General features: G+C 47.6%; 1 protein-coding gene across 1 annotated transcript; it reads right to left on the minus strand.

Moving 5' to 3' along the window:
- Positions 1–465: 465 nt before the first annotated feature.
- tnfsf11 (TNF superfamily member 11) lies at positions 466–10,517 on the minus strand. Its single transcript, XM_084544795.1, has 4 exons — positions 10,155–10,517; positions 8,181–8,216; positions 4,732–4,858; positions 466–3,345 (listed from the first exon to the last, which is right to left on the minus strand). The coding sequence occupies exons 1-4, from the start codon at positions 10,353–10,355 to the stop codon at positions 2,909–2,911; spliced, it is 801 nt and encodes a 266-aa protein (XP_084400921.1). The 5' UTR covers positions 10,356–10,517; the 3' UTR covers positions 466–2,908.
- Positions 10,518–11,461: the final 944 nt, after the last annotated feature.

Below are 11,461 nucleotides of genomic sequence, written 5' to 3' on the forward strand. Positions count from 1 at the left end.
ACAATGAGCAGAAAGTCGTGTGAGGTCTCGGCGTGCAGCTCAAACGTGTGAACTCCAGCCGTTCTGTGAGAGCAGACAATAGAGAAATTGTTTGGATTCGGGTCCCGGCGTTTACAGTCCACCCACCCCACCCCCTCTTATTGCTCCATGGGAGAGGCCGAGCCAAAGGGCCAAAACGAAGTCGCCTCATTCTCGTCGTTACTCTCCGTTTCTTGTTTGTTCTGCAGGTCGATGAGAGCCGTGGTCCAAAATGTCTGCTGTGAGTTAGCAGCAGCGGCGGTGGCGGCGGCGGGCGGGCGGTTTCTCTACACAACCCCAGCTCTGTAATGACACGGTGTTCCACTCTGACCCGAGCAAAGCGCCAACCTGACTTCACTCTTTGGAAAATTCAACACCCTTACATCCAAAGATTATGGAGATGATCAAATTGCACATGCATCACAGTCAGGGTGGCCTGGCCTTCAGGTCAAACTGCAGCCCTGAATCATCTCACATCAGGACACGCTCTTACAAAAGTAGTTTGTTTTTTATTAAATCATACATAAACATAAATAAGAAAAACAGAATCTATCAGATGAATTCAGATGAAGATCTTACAGGTATGCTACAACCGTGTAGAAGACACAATATATCCATACAGTTTTAGGCTAAGCAGGTACACACAGAATTGTCAAAATCAAGATCTAAATATAAAATTTAAAATGAAGCCCCTGTGTTTGAATAACAAAAAGCGTGCCTACTATTTCCTCTAAGTGCTGCATAATGAACGTCGCAGAGACTTCAAATATAAATGACTGTTTTTTTTTTCCCTTTTTGTTTTTTTTACAGCCGAGAGGTCAATTTAACAGTGACCCGTCTCTGTACTTCTATAGCTAATAAATAAATATTTAGTGCATATTCCCCATTTGTCTCGCTGTAGAGCCAAATGAAAAACAACAGTTAAGTTAAAAACCAGCTGAACCAAACTCAATTCGGTTCCTCTGGTTAAAAAAGGAGACAAGAGTCCATTCGTGTCGTTTGTTGGTCAGACAGTCCAGCTATCTGCACCACTTGTTGGTCGTCGGAAAACTAAACAAATCAGACGTCGCTTCCTGCGATTGGGAGGACGGAAAACTGGAGGACAAATGAGTCGTCTTTAGAAAGTTGGCTGTGTTTCAATGGAATAAAAAGGCCTCGTAGATTGAGAGGGTTGGTGTAAACCTTTTAGAAAGCGACTGAATGAATCTGATGTTGTCAATAAAGTTATATCTAAAACAGAAGCAAATCGTTTGAGCTCTAATTCCAGCAGATCTGAACAATTTTGGTCAATAAAGTTCAACAATGATTGATGTTTTAGGGCCATTCATTCATCTTCTGTAACCGCTTGTCCTCTAGAGGATCACGGGGGGGCTGGAGCCTATCCCAGCTGTCATTGGGCGAGAGGCGGGGCACATCCTGGACAGGTCTCCGGTCACAGGGCACCTACGGTCAATTTAGAATTACCAATGAACCTAACCAGCATGTCTTTGGACGGTGGGAGGAAGCTGGAGTACCTGGAGAGAACCATTTTGGTCGATAAAGTTCTGCAGTGATTGATTTTTTGGGTCATTCATTCATTTTTTGTAACTGCTTGTCCTCTGGATTGATGCGAGGGGGGTTAGGATTAGGTTAGGGGACAAAGAAGTAAACTTACTCCTAAAGAGAAAGTTACTTATGCACAGGGTTGGGGTTAGGTTAGGGTTGGGAGAGCTGGAGTCTATCCCAGCTGTGATGGGGCAAGAGGCAGGGTATGTCCTGGACAGGTCTTCAGTCACATTAGGGTAAGGGTTAGGGGGGGTTAGGTTTGGGGATAAAGAAGGAACCTTACTCCAAAAGAGAAAGTTACTTATGCGCAGGCACAGGTTGGGGTTAGGGGGGTTAGGATCTGGAGGCAGGGTACATCCTGGACAAGGCACCTACGGCCAATTTAGAATCACCAATGAACCTAACCAGCATGTCTTTGGACGGTGGGAGGAAGCTGGAGAACCTGGAGAGAACCCACGCAGACACAGGAAGAACATGCAAACTCCACACAGAAAGGAACCAGTCGGACCATGATGGATTAGAACCTAGAACCTTCTTGCTGTGCGGCATCAGTGCTTTTTGTTGGGGGTCATGTTAACACAAACATCTGATCAGATCATCTTATTTAGCGTCCAACGACTGTCCATGAAAACGCAGCAAATTCAAGGTCCCAATAAATCACCGTCCCGACTCCTCCACTGTAAATAAAACCTTTCAAGACAACATTTATGCGTTCACCGCTGCAGGTCATACTCTTGTTGGGAGCCTTGTTATTTTTATCCTGTGATAATCTGCTAAGTAGAAGCAGATGCTCCCTCCGTCAACTACGGACAGTTGTTGTCAACAATCATCTCTGATAAATCCTCTCTCGCTCCACTTCTTCTCGCCAACACACTCACTTCCTCAGTTGCTCCTGCTCGCGGTTTGTTTAATTAGTGCATAAACACATGTCAATTCTTACTGCTAAATGTTGTAATCTGTGCTCAAACGTATTGAAATTTTCCAATACAAACCGCCGCGATACTTTAACAAAGAAAACAAAAAAAACAAAAAAAAACACATCCAATAAAACTCCAGTGCTATTTTGGACGAAGCTTGAGCGCTCTCTGTGTGTGTCTACTTCTGCAGGGAGGAAGGGAGAGTGGAAAGTTTTTAAACGGTGGTTTCCTGTTCCATTTTTCTCACAAAAGACTCTAATGGTTGAAGAGCAATGTGAAACAAACAAAAAGAAACACGGTTACGAAAAAAAAACACCTTTTTTTTTTTTGACAAATTAACATTAATGACTAACAGTGGTTCTTTGGCATTTTAAAATGTTCAGTAGCATGTCCGCTCCCCACGTGTTTTTTCTTTTTGTTTTTAAGTTTCAGTTACCCAGCTTTATGGCCCCGATATACGTCCCTTGCGGCTCCGGGTCCAGGAGCCCAGCGTTGGACACATTGACGTACAACGCGTCCCCCTCCTCCATCCGGACTCCCTGGCCCTGCTGGGCGCAGTAGAAGTTATAGCTGGTGCTGTTCCACCTCATGGTGCTGCCCGTCTTCATCAGCAGCATGGAGTTGCCGTTCTGCCGGATGCTCTCGCGGTAGACGTACTGGATGAGCAGGATGTTGCTAAGCTCCACCGGAGTGATCCTGGTCTGGCCGCTGTCCTCCGCTCCTCCGTAACTGCTGTGGCGGAAGCAGGTCTTGGTGTAAATGTAGTAGAAGCCCGACTCCCTTATCCGCAGTTTTCCCTTCTGGTAGTCGATTTTGTGGCAGTGTCCCTGCTTCTCGTCCCAGTTGATGGTGCTCACGTGGTCTTCTGGGTGAGAACAAGAGGAGAAGTTCTGGTTGAGCCGTTCGTTTGATCATGTTTCAGTTTATCCAAAGTTGTTAGTGTCAGTTAATCAGTTTACAACGTTAAAATGTTTGCAGCACGGTTCAACCAGGAAAACTGACACTGAAACACAATGTTTCTGCATTTTTAGGGCTAGGACTAATAACATATTAAAGTATAAAACCTAACCTACATGTACCTTCTGAGGTTCACACACTTCTTTGGTTCCTACTAATTGCAATTTTGATTTGAAATCTTCAACACGAATCCCTTTGAATCCCAGTGTTAGCTGCTTTTAATTACTACTCATTACTCATAACAAACGACCTATTAATGAGCTAACGTTTGCTTCGTAGGTTGGTTCCATTATCTACGTGACACTTCAGGTGCGTTTCATTCGAACTGGAACATAGGAAGGAGTTTCTGATCAACTTCTGGCCTCAAAATACAAGACCAAAAGCGTCTTTTCCCTCACACCTGTGTCTCATTATATTAGCTGCATGCACTCTACAATTCTGATCAATGGAAAAGTTGCATAAAGTCCACGTAATGTGTCTTTATAAACTGGTACCTTGCTAACGACGGCTAATCTGGATCTTGGTCTTCCGAGCTTCCAGTTTTCAAGGTTAATAAAACAGAAGGAAGAGACTAGCAGTGATTTGGACACAACAGACAAGGGGAATTGGACTAATACGTCTGTGAAGGTTCTCAGTCATCCAGGTCATGGTATATTCAACAAGGGTTGGAAATTAGCTGCACCAGTTTCTGGTTATTAGCATAACAAGCAAGTTTTTCAGGAGGAGTTCCTATTTAAACCTCAGACTTCCCACCAGTCCCCTAGAACTGAAGAAGCTACTCGGATGAGTGGTGAAACGTCTTCTCAAAAAACTCTACAAGTCCAGTTGAATTGGACTAATCCCAAAGCTTGAGGTCACAGCCGATACGGTTGACCCCGTCCACCATCAAATCCACCACGCGGTGGTGCTGTTAACCGTATTTTCTTTTTAAAACAGAGCTGGAGCTAGAGCTAGCATCCATACCCTAGCAATATTTTTATGTTTCACTTGCAAAACATTTGGGGTGGGAAATATACAGGAGGGTCAACTAGGCAACCAGAGTCTGGAACGTCCACCAGAGACCAGCAAACAGATCGCTTTGGAAAAATTTAACAGCTCTCTTAAAGCAGTGGTTTGCACGCGGGAACTATTTTAATTTAGCGACGCTTTCATCTCAAGTAGCAGTTTAAGTTTAAGAACTACATTTATCTTTGTAAATGCAGGTATGCTAGGATGGTTCAACCTTATTCTCTAATGCAAAGGCAAACTGAAATCTAAGGGGTTTCTGGAGCAATGATGAAGGAGCTGGACTCACTCTTAGGGTCCACCTGAGAAGGCTTGATGGGTAGATGTGCTGACGGCAGGATCTCTTTAGACTTGCACGCTTTCCTGCTTTTCCTCGGGTCTCTCAGGGCGTTCAGCACCGGCTCCGTCTGCACCTCCTGCAGAAACATGGAAAGACATATTTAACACACATCGGCTGAAAAAAATAGAAAGGGTCAATAACATCATCTAAAGACAAACAGAGACACCCAGAGTAATCTGTACATCCTCTAATTCAGGGTCAGAGTCTTTAACCGTCTCATTTGGTTCGTGGTCAACTTGTTCTGCCTACTACTGCCCCAAATGCCCCGGAGGTTTGAGCAGTTTGCATGGACCACGTTTAAGTGTCCTTGAGTAAGACACCGAACAATATGAACGTCCTTGAATTCAGGTGAGTAATGGGTCTCTAGAGGTACCTAGAGCGTGGACAACCCGATCTACCTCCTGAGGACCAACCGTATCATCTCATTCCCGGGTAAAGCGGGAGGTTCCACAGGCTGTCCATGCTCTAGACAGGCAGATAAGTGGGGAGGTAGAGCATGGACAACCTGTATCATCTCAACCCTGGGTAGGTAGGTAGTTTGGTAGGTAGGTTGAGTGCGGACAACCTGTATTATCTCTTGGTAGAGCGGGAGGTAAAGCAGGTTGTCCAAGCTCTAGGTATTTGGACAATCCGCTCCACCTCCCACTCCCTACCTGCTAGAGTGGGTAGAGTGGGTTGTCCACCTGTAGGGAGGTAGGTTTGTGTGAATGTTGTGACAGCAAAGTACCAACAGAGCATTTGAGTTTCAGGAACTCAGATGTTTCCAAATTAAAAACAACAACAGCTCCTCCACAGCAGTTATTTAAACTTGGATGGAGTCCTCATGAAACCTCAACAAGTCCAGATGAATCGGTTTAAGCTTTGTTTTAGATGTACTGGTTGACTGCGTGTCTGTTGCCGTCGATTAAGCCGCACCATTATGAACATGCACCACCGCTTTGTTCCGCTGTCTCTTTGAATAAACCATTCCCCGTGCGGAATCGTGTGCACGCGAAGACATTAAGCGTATTGATGTCGACGGACTGCGTGTCTGTATGTATTATTCACCGTCCTTGGCTGCGCCGCTAACTCCTTATTACAGCTGTGGTCGTATTTGAGGCTGGAGGCTGTGACAGCGAGGCCTCCTTGTGAGTGTAACCTTTCAGGGGAGATTGCGCTTCTCACGGACTTGGCACAAACCGGGACCTGGACCGCGTTCAGGCTCCAAGCGCGCCGATTCTATTCGAGGTCGCGATGACGCCGCCGCCGCCGCCGCCGCCGCCGCCGCCGCGCGCCGTCTGAGTCGGGCCGCCCTCGGGCAAAGACGGAGCGTATAAACTCGGGGAAAACACAGTTTCCAAGCAAGTAAACAGTCAGTCAGAGCGATGGGAGCTGCCAACTCTCCTACACATCAGGCATGAGACGAAAATATCAGGTGTTGAGTGTTGTTCTCCGACTCCGCTTTCAACTCAACGTGATCACCCTCCCAGTGACTGAGTGAAATGATGTTTTTAAAATGCAGCACATGTGATAAACTAGTTAGACCCAACTGACTGAGGTGCTATTATATCCTGGAGGTGTCGAGACATGTTTTATGGTTTTACAGTAGTTTCCATCATTCCTTCTCGGTCCATTAATCTCAGGTATTCTGGCAGTGACACCTCACAGCGACTCTGAGACAACGTTAATGTAAAAAACATTTAAGAAAACATGGAAATGCACAGATTTAATTTTTAAAAAAACGCCTACGGGCAGAGCCGGTCCCGCAAACGACCCCTTTTCGTGGCATTGCAACACCTGCACCTGTACCGCTCTAATATTAGCAATAAGAGTTCATTCACCGCCCCGTTTCCAGATAAATGTGCTCGGATCCCGTTCCAAGATTAGCAGAGTCCATGCTCTGAAAACAATTTGCTGCAAAAACATGTTTACGCCGCAGCGTCCCGGAGCGAGACGAGAGTAAACAAAATATTCCTGCCGAGGCTACGAAACCGTCGTGAACGCGGTTGACCCCGCAGCGTGGGATCTATCTTGATTTGTGGCGAGACCGCGTCGTATCGAAGAGATTATTTAAACAAAGCCGCGGGAGCACCTCATCTGTGGTGTGACGTCTAGGATCAGAGCGCAATCACCTCCACCTATGCTGCGTGAAGACGAAACATCTTCCCGGACAATGCGCACGCAGCCACGGCCGACTTGGTCGCACATGCTCGGTCCTGCAATACCACAGTGCATGCAGGCCTCACTTCAGCCCTTTAACTACGCACCACATCCATCAGTCAACATGTCTGCTATGTTGATGAGTGGTTTCTGAGACGCTACACTGGAACAAAAGTCCTCTCGCTCAGAGCTTGACCACCAAAGCAGGCTGTCTCTTTGAGTTTCAAGCTTCTTACTCAGATTAAAAACACTCGGATCACGAGGCGAGGGCGCACCGACCCGGAGGCCGAGCTCTGGAGCAGATCCCGCGAACTGCCTTCCAGAGGGGCTAATCACAACACAGCATGGGACCCTTTGCTCTGACACCTCATAAAGCTCCCACCCCCGCCCCCCCCCCCCCCCCCCTGCGCTCCGTGGGAAGCAGCAGAGAGCACCAGGGACGCCCGGGGGCAAACACAAATATATAATTTCAAAAGACATTAAAGCATTATGGGAAAGCAAACACTGCTGGAGCAGAGCTGCGCTTTTATTCCATGTTGTTTTACTTCCTGGATGGTTTCTGCTTTTGCTTCGCGCCAAAAAAACGGGCGGAGACTTCCAAAGACGGATTAGCGCAGGAAAAAAAAAAAAAAAAAAAAAATGACTTCAACAATTAAGAATCTTCTCTAACTCCCTCGCGCTACTGCTGATCATCGAAGAAACGCTCGGCGACCACTGACGCCAGCGAGTGACTCACTGATCGCTGTAAACTGCTCTCAGCGCTCGCTGTGAGAAGCCTTTTAATCAAACTTGTGGCAATAAATCCTCTGAGCGGCATCAAAGGCGGAGAGGTGTTTTTCCAGCTGAGGTCTGACCTCTCTCTGACCACCTAGAAGCTGCCGAGTGAGCTGGAAACACGCCCGGGGGGGGAGGAAAATAAAAAGAAATCACGACTTCTGTCAGTGCAAAATTACACAGAGATTATCTCATTTACTTCTCACTGCCACTGACTCCTTGATGTTTTACTACAAGCGTTCAACTTCCTCCTTGACAGCGGTTGAGGAGGAGGGGGGGGGGGGGGGGGGGGGTACAAGGGATGCATTCTTGGAGCAGACAATACTTGGCTCCGCAATGAGACTGTGGATGCCAAAGACTCATCAGATCAAAATGATGAAAGGCTTCAGAGATTCAGTGTGATAAAGAGGGATATGTCATGTTTATATCAGTTCAAATCTCGCTGTTAACGTCCAAGAAACAGTTGATCTGAGGTCCAGACTCACCTCTATGGGCCGATGTGGAGCGGCGGACAAGTCCACCTGCAGACAGAAACAAAAAGGAGGTCAGTGCACATGCATGCATACATGCAAATATACCCGGCTTATGTCACAGTTAATGAGAACCATCCGTCACCGGGATGTTTCTCTGACAGGTGTGTGGGCGGGAGGACCACGTTGCAGGACGTTTGAGGAAGACTACCGGCAGTAAGTGTGGGAGTGGGAGGTTGAGTTATTTTCCACATGTCACGCCGCATTCCACCGCAGCGGGCCCAAAAAAAGCCAAAGTGACCTGGAAACTGCAGCTCTGGCTCTGGCTGGCTCGGGCCGTCGCTCGGTTTGTTTCTTTTAAAAAGTGTGCTCACGCTCAGAAACAGGAATTAAATCCACACTCTGGATCAGCGCATTCCTCCGCGGGCACGGCACCGTTCGGACTCCAGGAACGTCTACAGGTGCTGAAGGCAGATTCTGGCTCGGCGCCACGCTGCTTCGCACACGACTGCTGACTCACATGGGGAGCGCTACCACCTGTCAGTGAATCCAGAGCTTCGGTTTGACCGGGGATGGAGGCTCTAACCAGGCACAGAGCAGAAGGCCTCGTCCTTTCTGCTGCTGCGCTTTGGAGGTATTCGCCCTTTTGCCTCGGGCTCAGATCAATCATCACTAAGACACAAATATGATTACAACTCATCCACTCTCTAGTTTCTAGCTGTCAAGTCTTCTCACTGTGTTTTTACTCCTCTCCCTCCCTCCTATTTTCTCGTTCTCCTCTGGTGCACATCCAAAACCTAACCAGCAACTACCACACAGCGAAAGCCAAAGACATTTAACCCACAAACAGAGACACAGAGACACAGAGAGGGGGGGGGGGGGGGGGGGGGGGGGGCAGATGTTCCCCAGGTGAACTTGGGGCGTCCTGAGATGAGTGTGCACTCTCGGCTTGTCCAAACACAACAATTATTCCAGATTAAGTAAGAAAAACAAACCGGCTAGAATGTAAATGTTATTTTTTTACTGCCCCCCCCCCCCTTACTGCAGCATGTCAGACACGCAGCCTGAGAGATCAGCCCATCTGATGTAAAGCGACGAACCGTGCAGAGATGACAGCACCATGATGGTATCACACACACACACACACACACACACAAACACACACACACACACACACACACACAAACACACACACGCATAAGTGTCACACAAGCAGCAAGTCAGAACATCCACACAACCTCCCATGAACTTTGCCAGACTCATTCTGCCTCCGGCGTGTCTTAGACAAAAAAAAAAAAAAAAAAAAAGACAAGAAAAAAGAAAAGAAAAGAAAAGAAAAGCAGCTCTGCTTCTTCTCAAGCGTTTACAACTCGTGACACATAAGAATTACAAACACGGCTCCCGGATGGCATGTAAACAGGCTCAGCCTCGGAGCGCTCAAGTGAAAACATCTGCATTTCTGCAAACAAGACATCTGACAAGTCTGACTTCTTCTTCTGCTGAGATGTTATCGCTCCTGAACGGATCCGGAAAATATCTTTCTTTCTTTCTTTCTTTCTTTCTTTCTGAAACAACTAAACTCGGCGGAAAGTTTCCCCGGCGAGGCTAAAGGAGGTGTCTGCCGCCGAGGTTGAAGCGCAGCGCCTTCAAAGAGACTGCATGGCGCACCAGAACCGGCTCGGTGTGGAGCCTTTTCTTCTCTTTTCTTTGTTCACTTCTGCAGTTTGCATTACTTCTAAGAGCGCACGCCTCCCCCCCCCTTTATAAAGCTGCAGGCGGAAAACTTAACACACATTTTATGGCGTTGTAAAAACATAAAAAAATTAAAAAATTAGAAAAATTAAAAAATGCGCAAAAGTTGCCGGACCGTCTTAGCGCAGAGCCTGGAGGCTGCCGCTGCCTGTTCGTGAGGAAATGTTTACTCACAGAAGCGAGGTTTGATTTTAGACCCGAGTCAAATCGGACCACGCTGCGTCACGCCGAGCTTACCTCTTGCAGATAACCTGTCAGGTGTAGTAAGATCGCCACGCTGGAGGCCACCTGAAGCAATCCCATAACAGCGAGGGTCCCGAAAAGGAGCGGCCGGTAAGTGGGCTCCGAGCTCTGCACCGGGTGGAAGCGGTGCTGCCCTGCCTCCATGTCGACGGTGTTGCGCAGGTAGCCTCTGTACTCGCTGTGCGTAGCTGCCATGGTGCGCGCTCTGCCTCTGCTTGTGTGTGTGTGTGTGTGCCGTTCAGCCCCGGGGCCAGGTCCCAGACTCAATGCAAGGAAGCAAACCGAGTGTGCGAGAGTCCCTATGATCAGCGGTGGGTGGGCTGAGAGAGAGAGAGAGCCGTGTGCTCGCAGCCAATCAGAAAGGATCCTCCGGCGCTCGGGCAGAGAAGACTGAAACGAGCGAGAGTGTTCACAGGAGCGACCTGAGCTCACGACAGGTAAAGCGGGACATTTATGGCTTCGAGGGCCCTCGCAGGAGGTAACATGATGTGATCCTCCCCCTGCGCGTAGTCCACACGCCCGGTGACACACACACTCAGCGAGGAAGGATGAATTGGAGAGGAAAACTACTCCAAATCATCAGTCATCCGTGGATTTATACACGGAGAAAAGAGATTGTTTGGATCAGACCAAAGAAACTGTTGCAAGAACACATGAAACTATTAATGGTTTAATTTATCCAACAAGTTAATCCCAACAAAACACATTTAACAATCATTTAAATGCCATCTCCTTTATTAAAAAACCTTTTTCAACATCTAATCAGCTGATGAAGAGATAATGAGCTGTAGTGGCTTCAAGTTCCCACAAGGGGCGCACCTTTCAGGACAGGTAGCGCTTTGTTGGCCTTCAACCAGAGGGCTCGTTGCCCTCACCATGTCCTGAGTTCCTGTGCTACTGTTGCTAGGTTAGAAAGGCAATGCAGGGGTGCGTACGCGTTGATAAAATTTTTTTAAAAAAATCGTAAAGTTGTACCATCGACAGGTGCGGGTACAGCCGAGGAAATAACCTAGCCTGCTAGCCTGGACAACTTCCTCACCTACGATTCTGTTTGTACAGGAACGTTGGTCTGGAGTCTCTCCGTTGGGAACTGATTAGACCGTTTGGGGGCGGAGCTTTATGTGTTGATGAACAGAAGAGTAACAGGGGTCATGCACGCCTGACATCTGAGCTACCGTCTGTTTAGAGGGTGGTTTCGAGTCTGTTGTAAAAGATATCGATTGTGAAATAAGTTGCAGCAATCAAGGCATTTGTAGCTGGTGATACAAGCTTTTGAAACTAGTGCCTACGCTACAAAAACA

This window comes from Chelon labrosus, assembly GCF_963514085.1.
Source record: "Chelon labrosus genome assembly, chromosome: 5".
NCBI classification, from domain to species: domain Eukaryota; kingdom Metazoa; phylum Chordata; class Actinopteri; order Mugiliformes; family Mugilidae; genus Chelon; species Chelon labrosus.